The sequence below is a fragment of the Sardina pilchardus genome, chromosome 13 (genome assembly GCF_963854185.1).
Source record: "Sardina pilchardus chromosome 13, fSarPil1.1, whole genome shotgun sequence".
NCBI classification, from domain to species: domain Eukaryota; kingdom Metazoa; phylum Chordata; class Actinopteri; order Clupeiformes; family Clupeidae; genus Sardina; species Sardina pilchardus.
This window is the reverse complement of record NC_085006.1, coordinates 2,344,324-2,365,471: the sequence shown is the minus strand read 5'-3', so window position 1 is coordinate 2,365,471 and position 21,148 is coordinate 2,344,324. Positions and strand designations below refer to the sequence as shown.

Genomic DNA, 21,148 nt, shown 5'->3' with positions numbered 1-21,148 from the left:
TGTGTGTGTGTGTTTGTGTTAATAATATGAGTTATATGGAGTTATATGAATTCTTATTCCATTTTCATGTTTTTTCTTCTTTCTTCAGGTGGAGCTTGAGAGTAGGCTAGTTACAACCTTCCATTCTGCATGTGTGGACGAGAAGCTCCGGGACTAGAGCAATATTTCAAGTTGGCTATTTCAATCTTGTCAGTGTCACATTTCTCAGTGATGAAAAATTACAGGAAGTTAGAACGCTGCCATGTTCATTACAAACCTGTGCAGCCTTGCAGCAATTGGACGTTGTCTTCTGCAGACATGCATAACTATCACCAGAAAACCCACAGATTCACATCACAAGTAAGCAAGCACACACACACACACACACACACACACACACACACACATGCACGCACGCGCGCGGATGCACGGACACACACACACACACACACACACACACACACACACACACACACACACACAAGCAGGAAATAGACTGTAAATGAGCCATACAGAAACCATGTGAAAGGCAGAACAAGGGAGGGAACTCGTTAAAAGAAGAAGGAAGGTGAATGTGTGAGAGTGAAGCTCACACTTCAGTGCGTCGGGTAAGCACACATACACACACACACACACACACACACACACATACATTTACACAAACCCACATGCTTGGAGCTCTGATAAGTGTAGCAGTGTAGTATCATGAGCGAGAAATGATGGACTCCCACAACCGAGCTGCCTTGGACATCTCCACCAGAAACCCCCAGGAGGACTTTGAAATTCAGTTGCGAGTTGGTGGAGGAACCTATGGCGAGGTTTATAAGGTTAGATATCTTTTTTTAATTTTGTTTTTCTATGTGTAAGTGGAGACAAAGATAACTACTATATACGTTTTGTATGGTTTTGTTAAATTTTTTTTTTAAAAAAAAACAGTAAACCTGTGAGGTAATATTTTTATTCTGCTTTTGTCATCACGTTACCTTTGTTTGAATTTATAGGATTTGTAGAAACAAGATGTGACATGAGTACATATGCAGACTGATCAATATCCATTGGCCTCTCTCTTCACCATGGTTTGTGTGCTTTAGGGAAATCTGAGTATTTTCAGCCTTTGCAGAATTTGAATGACTGAATTGGATTAAGGTGCTAAAGGGCCTTGGCCCTTTGTTATATATTTCCCCTTTCTTTCACTTTTCCTTCACCTCAGTTGCTTCATGCATTATGGCTGCCAGTGCTGGATCAGAAATCATACCAGTCAAGAAATATGGCACAATAAATATCTGTAAAGAAAGAAATGTCATGGTTTTGGTATTTGGCAGACACTTTTGTCCAAAGTCCACATGATATAAATAGTTCATAAGTTATTACAAAAATGATTTCAACTGAAGTTGAAAAAGTGTACAAGTTACATGCCAAAATGTCTGTAATATTAGTCAATGATAAGTTATTCATTTTGTTTTGCATCATTTGAGAACCTTTACCTTTTACACAATGTCCTAGGCCTTATCCTAGGCATGTAGCAGTTAAAGAACCACATTTTTAAAAAACCTTTTGATATTTCAACATGATACTGTGGTGTATTGAGGTGATCTATCTTTCAACAATGTGAGCTTTTTAAAAGACAGTCACAAAGTCACTTGCACATACTGTTATAAGCAATACATTTATTCTGACTCCAACATCTCAGTTTTTTTTTAACTGAATCCAGGAAGGTCAAACCATGTAGATAAATAACTACTTCCTGCTTTTGCAAAAGAGATTGCTTTCAACTTTTGGCATGTAATGAACCTGGCACTGTTTCTTCTACAAATCTTATTAGAGCCAGGTTGACTTGAATTCACATTTACTACAGTGTAGTGCTTGAAAGGATCATTAATGGAAGACGTATGAGTAAACAATTGACAGCTACTATTAGTAAAACGTTGCAATGTGACATTGGCACCTTTAGAACAGCAGCTGTATGTCAGATGACAAGTAGATGCATTGAACTGAGTTGAAGTGCAGATGAGGCAGATGGAAGACTTCTGCAAAGTTAGTGAGTCAGAACTGAAATGGCTTTGATTAAGGCACAGTGTGACTTGGCTATATGTTGTTACATTCAAAGTGAATGTTGCCATTGAAATGTGACAGAGTTTGAAACAGGTACTTACAAGGAGTTTGAAACAGGTACTTACAAGGTTTTATGACCTTGGCATTTATACATCAAGTGGTGTGTGTGTGTGTGTGTGTGTGTGTGTGTGTGTGTGTGTGTGTGTGTGTGTGTTTTGTGTGCTATGCATCTGGTCTAAGCGAGATGGTCATGAATAAAATTGGTATGATTTTTTATGGCATGTTGATATTATACAAGTAGGCATCATATTATAGTGATATGCATGAAAATGAACTGATGGGATCTCAGTAGCAAGGCATACCTGTTTATCATACCGGTTTGTCCTGTTTAGGAGCAATGCACTGTCAGAATCAATGACATGCTTGATCAGAAAAAAACTTGGCTTATTCATTGTCATTGCACTTATGCGGTATAGCTTATATGGATTGTGTGGGTGTGTGTGTGTGTGTGTGTGTGTGTGTGGGGGGGGGGGGGTTCTTTGAGAGGGTCAGGGTCCCCACGGCAGAGTAAGACGGCTCAACTCTGTCAGTGGTTCCATTTCCCTTACACGCCCACCATGTTTTGTTTTGAGTAAATAACCATGGGGAAGCCATGTGGAGAGTTCCAACACAATGAGTGTCATTATAGGTGTGAATGTACATAAGACAGCAGAACAGAAGAAGATAATATAATTTCACATATAACATGACATAACATAACAGAACTTGATATGATAACATGACATAACATAACATGTGGAAAATCATACACTAAGTTAAGATTACTTTATTGTGTCCCAAGGGAAATTTGTCTTGGACAAACAGGCTGCTACATCACATATAACATAACACCAGAAAGTGCTGGCAGTGCAATCATAAAGTGCATACATACATACATACATACATACTGTACATACATTGCATTACAGAACAGGAAACCTCCGCTGACTGCCTTAGTTCAAGAGGTTAACAGAGAGTGGAATGAATGAGAATTTGTACCGGTTCAAATACCTTTTCTTATTTTTAACTGGAATGTTGTCACGTCTGCCAGAGGGTAGTAGTTTATATTCTGTGTTTAAGACATGAGAGGGATCTGCAATGATTTTTTTTAGCTTTTCTCAGTACAGTTTCCTCAAATATTGTTTGAATAGTGGGTTGATCCTTCACTCCCATCACTTTAAATGCAGTGTGAACTAGTCCATTGATTTGGGACTTCAACTTTACTGTTAAGTTGCCAAACCAGGCAGGGATTGCGTAACGAAATACACTTTCAATTACAGCATGATAGAAAACCAACATCACCTTCTGTTGTACACCAAACACCCTTAGTCTACGTAGAAAGTGAAGTCTCTGCTGGATATTTCAGAAGAACAGCAAATGAAAATTGAGGCATTGAAAAAAATCTGAATCACTTGACAGAGTTTATGTTCATGAACATTTAAGCATTTAGATCCGTTCTTTGTGTTAAACCACTGGGGATTTTTTCTAAGCTGGCAAAGCCCACTCTTGAAACAGACTGACTCAGTAGCAGGTGCACCTCTGAATTTAATGCAAAGTGCAAACACAGAAGTGAGAGAGGCTGCGATGTTAATCTGCGCTTCAGTGCACTGTGGGGGGTGGGGAGAGAGACGGAGAGAGATTCACTATCACCAACAGTCTGCTTCAATTTTCTATTTTAATAATTATCTAAAAGACCCACACCCGTAGACTTTTTAGATAAGACTGTGTCACAGAGTAGTTGAAAGTGATTCCTATAATGTTTACCCTGCCAATACATTTACTTCAGTGCTTGTTTGACGTCATCATTGAAACCACTGCACTGAGAGGCGGCCTCTTCGACCATGTAAACAGGTGTGGTCATGTCTATGCTGCTTTGACCACGGCCTAAGCTCAGGCGTCTGTAGCCCACATTTGTCTCCAGCCCCCACTGGGTTTGTTTTGACCCCAAAAACATGACTATACTTTCCATCGTTTGCATCTTTAGGCCCTTTGCACTCTGCTGTTTTGTAGAAGTTCCAGTTTATAAATAGCAGCTGTAAAACAGCGGTAACTCAGTTGCAGTTGGAGAAATGGGCGCTCATAGTATGAAACTTAAGCTACTCTCAACATTTCCAACCAGTTTCCAATGTACAGACAAAGCCTAACTTAGAAATAGAGATAGAAAGAAAGTTTTCTTTATATATAGTGTGTAGTGCATTAGAGAATGTATCAAGGGCAGTGGGGTCTCACTTAAATACCCTACAATTAACAAATCAATTATATTTAAACAAGACATCTAAAAGATTGTGGGCCAAAGAAGTCTTTTTTGCAAGTTTAATTGTCATGCCCTTGTTAGGTTAGGTCACATACACTGCCGGCATGATACATCAGGTGCAGCTGAAGCTCAAATCGCTGAAAATTGAGACATTACACAGCCATCATGCACACACACATAACACATTACCAGCAGTGATTAGGTCTAGTGGGTATATGGTCACTTTAAACAGGTTTTTATTTAGTACAGTGTGTATGTTCAATATTAAAGTATTTCAAGATCATGACATGCTACGAACAGTTATCGTTATGTGTCATCAATCCTATGAGGGAGGTGTGTGGGGTGGAGGGGGGGTAAACACCTTTGCTTAACACCTTTGTTAATTCAGATTCAGATACTTTTATTGTCATTATAAAAGGATACAACGAGATTCCATTGCACCAAGTGAGGATGGATCTCAAGCAATAAAAAAGTGAAAATATGGTTGATGTTTTCTGGAGGCAGCGGGAGGTGAAGATATCTTCCAAAGCAGGCATGTGTGTTGGTTATTCTCTGTGCAGCTCTGATTACCCTCTACAGGGCCTTTTTGTCAGCTGCAGAGCTTGTGCTGTACCACACCAGGATGTTGTAGGTCAGGACACTTTCAATGGAACAGCGATAGAAGCATACTAACAGATGTTGTGATAGATTGACCTCCTGAGAACCCTCAGAAAGTAGCCTGGGTGCAGCCGAAGTTTAGCCCTGCCCACAACATTTGAGGACGGGAAGTTCAGTCTGGCATTTCTCCGTTGTGGCGCTATTATGCTAAAACCAGATCTGTTAGGCCTGATCAAATTGTCAGGGCGGGCTTTAGACATGCTGTTAAAGGTAAAACAGCATGTTTGCATCCATATAGACTTTACCAAGTCATTGACCTCTTTGATAATATTTTCATGTGTTTCATAAATCATGTGGTATCCACTATGACTATCCTTTAATTCTAATAACACTGATGACCAATGATAACTTGCATTTAGTAGGCTACTATTTATCTGGTTACTTTTGTTTAGGCAGTTATGGGCGTACTAGCCATAGTGTAGTTGCTACAGCCTACACTTCTACACTTCTATATCTATCTGTGTGTATGCTTCAGATGTACAATGTTATTTAAGATAACAAGGAAGGGAATGGGAATGGGATATTATTAATGCACCAAAAAAATAATTAATAAAGACTTTGATGAGTCCTATATCTCGAGGCCCAAGTCTTCTGGGTATGATTCAGAATAGAATAGAATAGAATAGAATATATACTTTTTTGATCCTGTGAGGGAAATTCGTTTCTCTGCATTTAACCCAATTTAACCGAATTAGTGAACATAGTGAAGTGAATCACACATTAACCCTGAGCAGTGAGCTGCCTGCCCAACCAGCGGCGCTCGGGGAGCAGTGAGGGGTTAGGTACCTTGCTCAAGGGCACTTCAGCCGTGGACTGGTCGGGGATCGAACCGGCAACCCTCTGGTTACAAGCCCGAAGCCCTAACCAGTAGGCCACGGCTGCCTCAAGTCAGGTCTCAAGTTACTGTGTGTGCAACTGTGTCACTGTGGGTGCAAGTGTGACTCTAGTCCAAGTCGCCAGTGGCAGCTTTCATTTCCTGTGACCTTCAATCAAAAATGATTCATCGCTATGGTCTTATATTCTAGGCTCGAAATAAACAAACAGGTGAGCTGGCAGCTATCAAGGTCATCAAAATGGAACCAGGTAAGTGACTGATCTCAGCTTGTCTTGTCTCAGATGTCACACTCTGTCCTCTGGATGAATATGGTATGGATTAATTGTATTGTTTCAAGGGAATTATATGAGAATGTGCATATTTTCTACATTGTGTGTTTTCTACAATGTTTGCTTACATTGCTTCAGTCAGCCAGAAGGCAAACTTGAAGTTGAACACAGAGATGTGAGTGTTTAGATTGTGGCTGGAACAGCTTCCTTGAGATGTCCCATACGTCTAGCTCATCAGTTATATCTCACCGTATATCCCTCTGATGTAAAGCTTTCCCAACTCTTTCTGATGACTTTGTGAAAAGTGTTTCCATGGAGTAACTGATTACACTGACATGTGTGGTCACTGTAAAGTGAGAAACAGAGAGCACAATGTGGGAGCTGTGAGTTAAAGAAGGTTTTATAATAAGTTGCAAAAGCTGGCCAGGCCCTCGAAGGTTTTGGCTTTTACAGACAGTTAGCCTACTCATGGTCATGGACATACTCGTGGTCTTCTAACTAAACTGTATCTATCAGTGGAAAGAACAAACTGTACCATTATAATTTGCCTGCATGATGGAATGACTGTTAGAACATTCAGGGTCTTTGTGTCACTCTGCAGAGGATGACTTCTCAGTGATCCAGCAGGAGATTGTTATGGTGAAGACATGTAAGCACCATAACATTGTGGCATACTATGGAAGTTACATAAGGTAATACTTACAGCTTTATTTGACCAATATTTGTCATATCAGTGTTTTAACGGTTACTATAACTACTTCAGCGACATTTCATTTGCGGTGTTCCTTAAAGGAATTCTTTTAAACACAGTTTATTATCATTTTATGTTTGTATTTTTAGTACTGGCATTTTAGTATTGTTTATCACAATAATATATAACTACCTTATAACATCTTCACATTCTTTTTAAGGATATGTTCATGTGAATGAAATTTATGTAATTTTCAATATCTGTTGTATGCTACTATTTTCACAAAGAAATATCTTTAACAGCCAAACTGTTGACCGACCAAGCCAACATCCATCCACCTTCTCTGTTTAGGGCCAACAAATTGTGGATCTGTATGGAGTACTGTGGGGGTGGATCTCTACAGGACATCTATCATGGTGAGTGATCTAGGGTCTACTGGGCAGCTGACCAACGTCCTCTTAGACTAGAGGATAGAGGAAAAAGGAACCAGGCATGTGGCTGAAGAAAGAACACCTTCTCATTGTAGAACTTGTCATATCAAATCCATCATGCTTCCATCCTCCTTTGTGTTGCAACATGTCATTACTGCAATGCCTTACACATGTCTAATCAGGTATCATGTTGTGCTCTTAGTAACGGGGCCACTGTCAGAGAGCCAGATTGCATATGTGTGCCGGGAGATGCTTCAGGTGAGCCCTGCATTCACTCATAAGATATCAAAAGGACACTTCTCCACTTAGTGACTTAGGTAGACAGAAATGCACAATCAAGAAGTCAGTTTTTTTTTCTGATATTAGTTGTACCGCACTCTGCCATGACAGCCTTTGCTTTGGCATGCAGTAAACAGAAAATCACTTTGATGGAATGTATAATATCTAATCACTGTCATTTAATGTTTAATAGGGCCTTGATTATTTGCATGGACAGAAAAAGATTCACAGAGATATAAAGGTGGGTTGACATGGACAAATTGTATTGCTGACATGTACCAAATGTTGATTATGCAAAGGAAGCCTCACTGAAACCTTACAACTTGAGTACTCACTCACATATTTCCCTTTGGTTAAATATATCTGGTTATGTCATTTAAACCAAATGGCTTACTTTTACATTACATCATGTGCTCTGTCTTTCCAGGGTGCCAACATCCTTTTGAATGACCAAGGAGAGGTCAAACTAGGTAATAATGTGTGTGTGTGTGTGTGTGTGTGTGTGTGTGTGTGTGTGTGTGTGTGTGTGTGTGTGTGTGTGAAGGCACAAAAAATGTGTGTATCCTGAAATCTGCTTGTCTTCTTTGTGTGCAGCTGATTTTGGCATTGCTGCACAGATCACTGCCACATTTGCCCGCCGCATGTCATTCATTGGGACTCCCTATTGGTGAGATCAAGCCTACATTGACTGTAGACCATTTCCAACTCTGACACTGACCTTGATTGTAGTGTACCTACAAGCATAATATGGTGGGTCTCTTGCAGCAAAGTTGGTTAATAATTGAGTGTCTGTTTCTTTGACTGCACCTCACAGGATGGCACCAGAGGTGGCTGCAGTGGAGATTAAGGGTGGCTACAATGAACTTTGTGATATCTGGTCAGTTGGTATCACCGCCATTGAGTTGGCAGAATTACAGCCACCGTTGTTTGATGTCCACCCTCTACGGTACATTGTCCCTCTAACAGTGTATCTGTGTACAGTGTCAGTGTGTGTGTGTGTGTGTGCTTGACTGTGTGCCTACATGTTCATACATACCTGTATAGGGAATATCAAAAGTTGAGTTTTGAGTATGTGTCATTAGTGTGCATTCATGTGTGGGTATGCTGACACCAATAGACCTCTGAACCCATTAATGTACTTCCTTCACTTTAGGGTGCTCTTTCTTATGTCTAAGAGTGGATACCAGCCTCCAAAGCTCAAGGATAAGACCAAATGGTGAGGACCAAAAAATACAAATCTTAGTAGTGTACTTTTTTATTGATATGGCCTTCCCTATCGCCATGTACTTTTGTTGTGTGTTTGGCATAGGTCTCCCATGTTTTACAATTTTGTGAAAGCCATGCTCATCAGAAACCCAAAGAAGAGGCCGAGTGCAGCAAAAATGCTCACAGTAAGATCAGTCAGTTACCACAATAAGCCCAAGAAAACGCTGTGTTTGGTTTTGTGTGGTTGAGTCTGAGTGCACATGTCCCACTTTCTGCTTTCAGTGTTAAATCAGCATCAACCAGCTTTTACAGAGCTTTGCTCTTATCCAGTTGTTTTAACAATATCAACATCTTCACACAATGCATTATGTGTCCACGTAGCACCAGTTTGTGGTTCAGCCGGGCCTGAGGCAGGAGCTTACCCTGGACTTGCTAGAGAAGCTACAGCATCCAGAAAAGTTGAAGGACTGCTTACTAACAGAAGAGGAGGACATGGAGGTGCTCTTCCCCAAATATATTTTAGTTTTACATTATATTATATTATATTATATTATGGTTATTTAGCAGACACTTTTATTCTAAAGCGACTTATATTCTAATAATGATCAATAATAACATTATTCAGATACATGTTCCAAGTTCACTCAGAAGAATCCATTCCATTAACCGACACAATCAAGCAGAGAGGACAAATTCTGACATCAGTTGTGAGTATCTTCTATCTTTTTTTGTGAATTTGACTGGCGGATGTGTCACTCACCACTTTTCCGTATTAGCAATGACCTTTCTTAAGTGTTGAAGTGTGAATGTTGTGGTGTTTTTTTAGTGCAGCAGATCTATACACAGAGACCACTGAAAATAAAGACCGACTCCCCAGATACAACAGTAAGAAACAATATTGTGCTAAATTACACAGCATTCTTATGCATTCCTGTACCAAACCCAACTGCAAATTATGTTGTTTTTAGTTACGGTCAGAGGGTTGTCGATGGATAGCGTCTCCTGAAGCAGACAAAAAGTGGACAGTGAGGTAACATCTTGATGCCATATACAAGGACATAGAGAAACATTGTTTGAAAGTGTCCATTTAAGTGAAGTTATTTCTCTTCTTCTCTCCTCTAGAAATGAGAATGCTGGGTCAGATGATGACTATGATGATGTAGACATGTAAGGATAACATACACCTAAAGCATTTTTATGGGTAATATGGTAACATTCAACACAGTCACAACATTCACACATGTTTAATGTCTTTCTCATCTATTTGACAGACCCCTGAACTCCAGCAGCAGGTAAGTCTTCCTCACACTGCAGTACAGGAAATGGGCCAAGTGTTGAGCTCAGAGGACATGATTTATCCCTCATGTTAAAACGTTGCTGATGCGATGTTTTAGAACCAAAGTGTTTCATTTATAATATGGACTAAAGCTTACAATCTGAGACAGTGTTTCCTTCTCCTCTACTTCTACAGTGAGACTATTCCAGATAGTAATACTCCTCCTCCACTTCCTCCAAAGGTAATAGAAACAAATGTATCTCTAACATCATAGGCCTAGAATGATATTATACATATGTGTGTGTTTGTGTGTGTGTGTGTGTGTGTGTGTCTGTGTGTCTGTGTTCAATGAATCTTATCCATTGTTTTTCACTAAATCTAGTCTAACTAGATGGTTAAATAAAAATATTTTAATTTACTATTAAAAAACCTACCTCAGGTTAGCATCCCCTATTATATATTAAACAGTCCATATATTTTTTTAAAAAGTCTCAACAAAGTTGGGATGGGGGCAACAAAAGGCTGAAAAAGTTCTGTAAGGATAAAATCTTTTAGAAGTAAAGATGTGGAGGTGTTAATCACTCTGTGTAAACCTGTGGGCAAATGATAAAACAAGCATTGAAACCAGACCTGTTTCTGAAAAGAATCATTGTATCATCAACTCATTGTAACATTTGATGATGCTCCATTCACAAATATATACAGTCATGGTTGAAATTGTTGGCACCCATGCTAAAGAGGAGCTAATAGGAACTAAAATGTACCCACATCATCACACACCCTTCACCATACCTAGAGATAGGCATGGTGTTTTGTTCAGTTTTCTTCAGTTAGCTTATTAGCCTGTTTGATGCTCATTGAACTCAATGCAAATCAAACAAGCTAATAGGCTAACTGAACAAAACTGAACAAAACACCATGCCTACCTCTAGGTATGGTGAAGGGTGTGTGATAATGTGGGTACATTTTAGTTCTAACGACCAAGGGAACTGTATCAGGATGCATAGTATCCTGGATCCATGAAATAAGTGGCCTTTAAAAATAAAAAAAACTGCCTAACCCTATGTGTTAAATTCCCATAGGGTTACATAGGGGTGCCAATATATATATATTTTTTTAAAGATTATTTTTTGGGCTTTTTATGCCTTTATTTGGACAGGACAGTAGAGAGAATGACAGGAAGTGAGTGGGAGAGAATCGGGGTGGGATCTGGAAAGGACCACGGGGCGGGAATCGAACCCGGGTCGCCAGCGTACGGTGCAGGTGCCCCAGCCAGTTGCGCCACTGCCGGGGCCTGGGGTGCCAATATTTTTTACCCCAGTATTTTGGGAAGAACATGTATTTATTTATGATACATTATTCATTCACAAAGAAAATTGGTGTGTCCTTAAAGGTTGGATTTTTCCTAATTTTATTACTTAAGCCATTAAAATCAATGTCCAAAAGATGATTTTATATTCCTCTTTTTAGTCAACTTTAGCATGGGGTGCCAACAATTTCAACCATGACTGTATAGTGCAAACTTTGTATTCAGACATGATACAGACATGCAGCCATCTGGGCCTGCGGTACAGTTGTCAGGGTTGCGCATCAGGCTCGGACCCAAATGCAGGACAGGACTTCTAAGATTCACTCGGAACAGACTTTACTTGTGACAAAAACAGGAACACAACAACCGAGACACCACACAATGACCAAGCAAAGACTGACACAAATACAAGACCTTAAATACACAGGACACTAACGAGGCAACACAAACCATTACCCACAAGCAAGGAGACACAGATCGACAGGGCAAGGCAACATGGCACAGACAAGAACAAGGCAAAATGATTAGGAAACTAAACACGACTCTGGTGAGGGGCGGAGACACAGGCAACAGGGAACACATGGCACATGGCACATGGCAAAACAAACAAAGGAACACATGGCACTGGGCAGGAAGTAAGACAAACTACAAACTAAAAGTCCCAAAACAAAACCCAAACCCCAAACCGTGACAACAGTGCAAGACTGTTATGGGGTCAAAATGTATATATTTTTCTGGAAATCATGTACTCTGGGCTAAAAAGGGCAGGATCTGAGCAACATACTGCCATCCATTTTCAGGGAAGACATTGGATGTTTCAGGAAAACAATGAACTCTGCACATACTGTATTACAAAAGTGTGGCTCCAAGGATAGTCCAGGTGCTAAAATGGCCCATCAGCAGTCCAAACCTGTCAAATTGGGCGCGTCATTCAATGAAAAACAGGACTGTTGAGCAGCTGAAATCCTTTATTGCGCAAGAATGGCACAACATTTCATTTTCAAAATGTTCAAGTCTTTCTTATGAATTACAAAAAACAATTTAAAAGTTGTTAGTACTACATTAAATACATTACATTATTGAGAAATTGCCCCTCAGGGATAAATACATTTTGAATTGAATTGAACTGAAGTGAATTAAGGAGAATAGCAATATTAAACTAGTCTGGCTATCACATGATACTAAACTCAATCTTTTAAGATTGAACATTATGGTGAGGCTGTGCTTTGTTTCGACTGCACAAGAAGTGTGATCAGTGGGCATCGTTCAAATGACTCTATACGCTTGGATAGTCCTTCAACCAATCAGACCACGTGCATCTTTTGGAAAAGCTAGTTTCTGATTGGAGCCAAAGGTTCTGGCAGGGAACAGAGGACATACTGTACATGAGCAGGTTTCCAGCCTGAGCTGCCGGGCGAAATCCAAATTCGCCGGAAATTCAGGCAGGGTTCACCCGGCCTATTAAACTACAATGGTCGCGTTTCCCAGATTCGTTAAGAAGCTTCTTAGGAGCGCTCTTAGAACATTCTTAGAGCGCTCCAAAGAAGTTCTTAGCACTTAAGAGCTTCTTAACAAATCTGGGAAACCCGGCCATTGTCATTTCAATCAATAGCATAATGAAAATAACTAAATACTGTTGTTACTTGTATGTCGCTATGGACAAAAGCATTTGATAAATACCATAACCATATTGTCATTGATACATTGCTGTCTCATGTAATCAATTTGCATTAAGTTTTACCATTACTGTAACCCCTCATAAATGCCTCTGCCCTTATAATGATAATTCACATAGCAATAATGGAATCTTGTATCCACACAGCCCAAGGTTCGCACAAGTTCAGAGGAGAGTGTGGTTAGTGAAGATGATCACAGTCGCTCACAGCACGCCCTCCTTCCCCCTCTCCCGCCCCTGTACCGTACCGCTAGTGGAACCCACACACGCCCAGCCCCTCGGCCACGCTCCACAAGAAACACCAACTCAGGTAAAACCCCACATTGCAAAAGCAAACCACAGCAAGGCTGCCATAAGAGGTTTCCTCTTTTTTGAAAAGGTCAGATAACAGTGCCATTGTGTTCTCTGATTTCCATTTGCAGATCCTTCATCTTTTAAAGGATATAGAACAGACAGTCCGGCTGAACCCCAACCACCACAGCTGCCTCCAAAGAAAGACAGGAGGAAACGGCAGCCTAAACAGGTGCAGAAAGTCAGACAGATTTGTCAGAGTGAAATACATTTGAATTGCTGACATATTAATCTTGATATGAGCTGTTAGGGAACTGGTTTGATGTTACAGACTGAAACAGACTGAAACAGACTGAAACAGTTTGATGTCACAGACTGGGGCAGCCGTGGCCTACTGGTTAGTAGCCTGACTCTCGCCAGACCCTTGTAGTTCCGCCATGCTCCACCAGAGGCGTTTCGCTGAGCTCCACACAAGGGTCTGGACGCGAGGGCAATCCAAACCCCTGCCAGTGATAAAAAAATGAGCAACCAATCAGGAGCGCCGAAGCGAGTGTTTGATTCAAATAACAATGGCGGCACGCAGCGAGGAGTCTTGTGCTGACATTGATTCTGCTATTTTAACCGTTTTGTCGAATCTATCGAGTATTCATTCTTTAAAAGATTAACAGAGAATAGTTTTGAAGACATTTATTGGTGGCAAGGATGTTTTTACTCTTCTTCCGACCGGGTTTGGCAAGAGCTTGAAGAAGCCTAGCACGTCATTCAAGATAACAGGCAAGTGGTTTATCAAATCACATGCGAGGATGTTTTACAAGGACCCGCCTTCATAAATACATCTCCTATCGAGAAGTCCCAGATCCTTGTGTGAAGCAGACAGCGAACTACAGGATCTGGCGAAAGTCAGGTTAACTGGTTAGGGCTTCGGGCTTGTAACCTGAGGGTTGCCGGTTCGATCCCCGACCAGTCCACGGCTGAAGTGCCCTTGAGCAAGGCACCTAACCCCTCACTGCTCCCCGAGCGCCGCTGGTTGGGCAGGCAGCTCACTGCTCTGGGTTGTGTGATTCACCTCACTGTGTGTTCACTGTGTGCTGTGTGTTCACTAATTGGGTTAAATGCAGAGAACTGAATTTCCCTCACGGGATCAAAAAAGTATCTATTCTATTCTTCTTCTAGCAAAGCTTAGGTCAATTTTGCCTAGAAGATATTTTCCGTATTGTGTTAAAAGACATGTTGAAAGACATGGATATGATTTGTTTGGCAGAAATAGGGATAAGTAGACTGGGTAAACCAAGCCCGATCTGCCGGCGATTGGATTTCACCCTAGAGCTCAGGCTGGAAACCTGCCTCTTGTCAATGTTTACTGGAAACAATCACAAACTGGCTTATCCACCAGGCGCACTCGGATTGTTGGTCTGATTGGTTGAAGGACTATCCAAATGCGTACAGTCATTTGAACTATGCCCATTGATCATGCCTCATAAGCATATGCTTCCATGAAATAGAATGACTGAAGTAAGATGGACACGTTATAGCACATCAGTAATGATATTTTTTTTCTTAAAGGATCCAGGTGAATGTGCTAGCCCTGTATCAAGAAAGCCTCCAGTAAGTTGTTATTATTATTATTATTATTTTAGTCTAGTTAAATGTATTCACTCTTTATGTTATTTTTGATAGTTGTTCTATTTGTTATTTTTGAAATGTATTTGTCATGTTTTGTTGACACGGGTACGCTGGTGACTGCATGCTCTGTCCACCATCTTTATTTTTTAAGCGACCATGGGTATCTTGAAAGGAGCTTTATACTTAGTATTATTATTATTATTAATCATGATTATTGTTATTATTACTATTATTTAAACACTAGTCTTCTTTCTCTGCAGATTATATTTAGAAAAGTATTTAATGGATGCCCTTTGAAGATAAACTACTCAACCACATGGGAGCATCCAACAACTAAGGGTATGCAACTTATACAGATATCCCTCAAAGTCACATAACATTTCATGTTGTACACCAACCAAACCTTTGCACTGATGTTTTTCAGATCAGCATCTCATATTTGGAGCAGATGCTGGAATTTTCATGCTTAATCTTAATGGGGCTGAAGCCACAATGGAGCTAGTAAGCATTCCAGACTGTTTTCTACAGTACATTGTTGAGTATTATGAAAGCTATCAATGATTTTTGACCATTTTCTTTTTTTTATTCTTATCCCTGCATTCTGTCCTTATCCACCTCTCCCGCACTAGCTTTACCCAGGGAAATGCACTTGGGTCTATACCATAAGTAATGTGCTTATGTCAATATCAGGTAAGAACGTGGACAGTTATTTTGATGCATCAGTCTTAATCATAATTCCACAAGGAAACAGTATGAATATGTGTGTGTGTGTGTGTGTGTGTGTGTGTGTGTGTGTGTGTGTGTGTGTGTGTGTGTGTGTGTGTGTGTGTGTGTGTTTCTATTTTCAACTTCAGGGAAGTCAGCTCAGATACATTCACATTCTCTGAAAGAGTTGTATGAGCAAGCTAGGAAAGACCATCGCATGGTTGCCTTACCTACACACAGACTGCTTCCAAGGTAATTCCAACAACAGTATCAACAAGCTAGTCCCAAGTTAGGTGGTGGGCCATAAGAAATCCTAAATTCTAACTACCCCTAATCTTATGTATATTAATTAGATCTATTCCTTTTTTTCCATAGGAAATGTTTAATAACTACAAAAATACCAGACACCAAGGGATGCCAAACATGCACTGTCGGTGAGACTTGATAGACCTTTTCACCTCCTATTCAACTAATCTCAGGATGATAAGCTTTTTTTGAAATAACTTTAAAGTCTTATTCATTTCACTGCTATATGAATGTCTCAAATATAAGAATGCATGGGTCTGTGTAGCTCACCCAAACAGTAGTTAGAATGGCAAACTCCATAGACTGCTGTGTTTAAGATAAATGTTATTGGCGTTCTCTTGCTTGGACTTTGTAAAGGTCACTGAGAAATAGACAGTATACCAACAGCCGCAATGTTGTGACCAGGAAATACAGCTGAGGTTATTTGTGTGGTGTCTGCAAGCTAGTTTATGTTAGCAAGAAAACTTTCCACAGCTGCAAACAAAGTACTGCTTGATAACAAAGTACTGATTTAAAATCTTAAATGAACGTTAGAAGTGGAAATTGTGCCCTCCTCTTTCCTTCACTTCTCTGTGAAGGAATCGCTTTACAAAACCAAGGTCAAAAACAGCTTCACTGTCAATCATCAATCTTTTTTTGTCTTTTAAAAAAGAAAATAATAAAATAATACACCAGGGATGGAAATTAGCACCAGCCACCAGCCAAATGCTGGTAAAATGTGGGAGTGGCTAGTCATATTTTAACATTGAGTGGCTGGTTAATTTGACCAGAAATCTGCTATTGATACATTTTCATATTTTCAAATTTTAATTTCCACCCCTGTAACACACTGTACAGTCGGATAACCCAAATATATGAGTTTATTTGCAAAGCTTCTGTCAGTGAACTAGTATGTTCCTACTACCCACAGTAGACTGAATCACACTAGTTCTGTCAACACACAGGGCATGTTGACCAATCACAGTCCTTGCAGTCTGTATCACCTCGACACAAAGTTATAATTTTGAGGAGGTGCACGTCTGGCGCTTGAAGGAGGGTTCACAGTGATGCAGAAGTAGTGGGGCTGTGCATAAATTGGGCCTGTTTAGCATAGCTGCCTCATTAAACCGATGAGAGACTCTACATTTTGATGTTGAAACATGATCCAACAATATAAACATACCAATACATTTCCATTTCATTCTATGAAATGGGTGCCTTTTGCGTCCATTTGATGAGATTCATAAGGCACAAACTATAAAAAAAACATGTGTTTCTAAAGCCTAAAGCTAATAATTCAAGTGTCGTTATTAACATGATATACAAGAAAATACTATTGTTCAAGAATATCACACTATTTGTAACTTTTTTTTTTTTTTAAATGCTAGTGCATGGCCATTTCCATGTGTCTGGGTTGACCAACATGACATTTACATCTAAAATATCACCAAGTAAAAGTTAAATTTGAATCAAACTTTCAGAATTAAATATATTTTCCTGATGACATTAGACATATTTATTCAGAATAAAATCATGTTTTTGGTATGACTTGGTTTGACTTACCACCCTGTCACATTAACTTTTGTCTGTAGCATACAGTTACTTGGAATGAAATCAAAAACATAATTTTTAATAGGCCTAATGTCTGCCTGTAGACTCAGCTTAATCCAACACTATCATTGTTAAGCAAATTAGCAAGAACTTGACTATTGGATAACTAGAGACATTTTGTAATAAAATGTACCATCCCGTCACATACCACCCCCATCACATTTATTATATTTCAATCCATTATATTTCAATCTGAAAAAAGGTTTGCCTGAGATGGGCAAATATGATTTGGAGGTGAGGTCAGTTTAATGCTGTGGATGAATTATAAAAAAAAGTTTACTTTAGAAAATGTCATAGTGGAAAAGGCACCCGTTTCATAGAATGACCCTCCACTAATTCTCATTACAGATGCCTTGTAAGACCATCACATTTGAAACTTTCATATGAAATGTAAGGCTTATGTTGTGCTCTGCTTTGTCTTCAGCCAGAAACCAGCTACGAGATTGTGTGTTTCTGTGTGGTGCGTTGGATTCCAGTGTAGTGTTGCTACAGTGGTATGAACCCATGCACAAGTTCATGCTCATCAAGGTCAGTGGATCTCTTGCCTCTTTTAGTGAGCTCGTTTTGACCTTATCGTTTACTATTGTGATTTCCTCCACCTCTTTGATGTTATTTGGCATGATTTATGTTTCACAGACATTTGATTTCCCACTGCCTAATCCTTTGAGGGTGTTTGAAATGGTTGTGGTACCAGATCAGGAATACCCACTTGTTTGCATTGGAGTAGCCAAGGGTAACAGTCCAGACCAGCCTGTTCAGCTAAACACCATCAACCTCAACTCTAACACTTCCTGGTTTACTGGCACAGGGCTAGGTAAAAATCACAGTACATTCTCTTAACTCTACAAAGACAAAGAGGTTGTTTATGTGATGCCCTCAATGGTATTTCTCTCTCTCTCTCTCTCTCTCTCTCTCTCTCTCTCTCTGTGGTTCTGAAATTTACAGAGGCTTGCTGTGCAGATACAGTGCAAGTTATCCAGCTGGACATTAGCACACTACTTGTGCTCATTGATAGTAAGCTTTCTTGATTCTGATCATGACTGTTAATACTGATGAAATAGCAGGTGCAGCTACACATCACTGCAGAAGTCAGTGAACCACTGCAGGTATCTTTTATCTGCTTGTTCAAATATGGTTAAGGATGAATAAAGATGCAAGGTGCTTGAAAATAGTTAACTTTTGGCATAAATTTGCTGTGTGCTATACAGGAGACAAATTAGTGCTTGTCCTCTGAGTTTGTTCTTGGCAAAGGTTAGGGATCTGAAACAGGTGATTACCGATGTGTTCCGGTAGGACCCCGAGAGCAAATCTTGTTTAGTGCTGCTTTAACTGTAGCTCTCTTGACAGGCTCGGCTTATTTTGTGAACCTGGAAGGCTCTGTGAGGAGTCAGAGGAGGTTACAGTCTGAGGTTTCCTTTCATTTGAGTGTGGAAGCCATTGGTAAGATTAAGCATCAACATCCTCTAACTTTCCTTGTTATTATGTTTCTTTATGTCTATCTGAACTGTGCTGTTAGTACATTACATTATATTACATTATATTTGGCTGATGGTTTGTAACCAAAGCGACTTAGAACATGGTTAGAGCAATTCTAACAACAATTTTAGAAAGTGTTTAGAGCAGTAAGACTGAAGAAAGTAGAAAGTAGTGCAAGAAATAATGAAGGTACGGACTAGTTATTTATTCTCTCTCGCTCTGTGGCTTAGTGTATTTTGAAGGTACATTGCTGGCCTTGTGGCGGCATGGTTGGCAGCGGAGAGGAGAGAACTTTTCTGAGATTCTTCAAGAGACCACAGACCGTAGGAAGACCTATCGCCTAGTCGGGTCAGACAGGTGTGTGAGTGTGTGTGTGCATATTGAATATACACATTGATGTTAACTAAGCAACCCCCCCTGATGCAAAAAAAAGTTGCTAAATGTACATTGCACAAAAACATTGAATTGTTTGATGTAACTTTAATTTAATACTTTCCTTCCTCAGAATGGTTGTGTTGGAAACAAGACAAACTGAGGACCACTCTGGTCACTGCAACCTTTATATTCTGGAAATTGCTGAGCGCTTCATTCCTGTACCTTGAGGTGTTTATTGCATACAATTGGTATCATGGAGGAGTCCCTATTTCCCCCATGTTGAACTTTTACATAAACTGGGATATTATAATGATCTCACTGAACTGTATACACCCAATGGACAGAACACATTTGCTGCCTTAAGAATCCCACATAAACCAGCTTTGTCTAGTGTCAACCAAATGTACGGAATATGATCTATGTCTCCATTTGCCCTCTCACGAACATGCAACTGTGAGAGGCAATGGAGGGACTTGTTTTGGCTAATATGTACCTGGACTGCCTCTGGTGGATATCTGCATTTATCTGGAGTTGGAGCGGTTGTTTGTCAGTGAGGAGATGCTGAGTTTTTGTGGTCACACAGGAGGAAAAAGACCTTGAGAATGCCCACAAGAACACTATAAACATTCCATCTTCATGCAGTCATTAGCTGGATAGCTGCCTCAACATTTTTGCCTCAAATGTTTGAAGGCAATGCCTCACTACAAGTTAAACCTCATCAGTACCATCTACTTGTCCAGAAATTCCGCCAACTGTCATGTCATGACCAGTACTATTTTCATTAAGCCCTGATAGTTCCTCTCTGTAATTACACCAGCCACTGTGCAATGTTCCTTTTTCTAAGACCTACAATATAACCAGTATCAAGCCTCTTCATGTAGCAGTGTGATATCAGCCAAACAGGAAGCGGATATGGAAAACTAGTCCTACATTGGTTACTACACTGAGGGGCAGATATGCACATTTGTAAGTGCAGCATAAACAGTGACTTCACTAGTCTGCAGAAACCATACCCTGTGCCTCTTATTTCCCGAAAAGTAATTCTAATTAAAAAAATACTTAAAAACAATTTGTGCAGCTGTCACAAACATAACAAAATAACAAAAGTCAGGCACAGGTAAGTGGATGACATGCTGACGTGAAAGTAGTTTATGTCATTAAGAAAGAATAAAATTGAACGTTGCTTTTGATACAAATAAATAAATCTGATGCTCTGAAAACTTATTCCATTGTTTCTGAAAGTTTATCCTTTTCACCTTATTCCTGACACTGTTTGCATTCAAACTTCTCTGTAAGAGTTTCATCTTCCAAGTTCTGACTGGTCCATTCTGTTTACAGTACACACGTTGACTTATTGGCAGCATAGATATTTCTTATTAAAGGTAGGCTAATATCATCAGTATATTACTGTGGTATAACTTGGCTAACTGTCCCCAGCCACCAAAAATTATGACCATAGCCTATGTCCAGTTAACTTAGACAATTTACACACATTCAGAGGATTGACAAAGTTATTGGTTTAACCCATTCAACTTAGGGAATACCTAGGATGCACGATATATCGGCCAGCGATATATTATTGGCCGATAAGTAAGAAAATCCATATTTTATTTATTATTATTGTTCTGATAAAAGGACATTTGATTGAATCTGCGCTGAGAGTTATGGCTAAACATAAAACATTATATTGAAAGATTCAGACAGATCTACAAGATTGAACACGCCCGCGGACTCGACGTGTACCAGGAAGCCAAATGTTCTTCCTACAGATACTTGTTAAAACCTCTCTCTACAATTTCAAAGTTTACAATACTTTGGTTTGTCTGTAGA

The 21,148-nt window shown here is 39.8% G+C and overlaps 1 protein-coding gene across 1 annotated transcript; it reads left to right on the top strand.

Annotated features, from left to right (window-relative positions):
* Positions 1–537: 537 nt before the first annotated feature.
* LOC134099564 (mitogen-activated protein kinase kinase kinase kinase 5) lies at positions 538–20,542 on the top strand. The gene is made up of 32 exons (XM_062552472.1): positions 538–806; positions 6,007–6,064; positions 6,687–6,777; positions 7,128–7,192; positions 7,410–7,465; positions 7,680–7,727; positions 7,914–7,956; positions 8,081–8,153; positions 8,301–8,432; positions 8,640–8,702; positions 8,796–8,877; positions 9,074–9,190; positions 9,318–9,399; positions 9,519–9,577; positions 9,661–9,722; positions 9,815–9,859; positions 9,964–9,984; positions 10,164–10,209; positions 13,100–13,262; positions 13,375–13,475; positions 14,807–14,848; positions 15,127–15,205; positions 15,291–15,367; positions 15,496–15,556; positions 15,721–15,823; positions 15,947–16,005; positions 17,892–17,995; positions 18,104–18,281; positions 18,413–18,481; positions 18,815–18,907; positions 19,174–19,300; positions 19,449–20,542. Exons 1-32 carry the CDS (start codon positions 696–698, stop codon positions 19,543–19,545), a joined length of 2,607 nt encoding a protein of 868 aa, XP_062408456.1. The 5' UTR covers positions 538–695; the 3' UTR covers positions 19,546–20,542.
* The last annotated feature ends 606 nt before the right edge of the window (positions 20,543–21,148 follow it).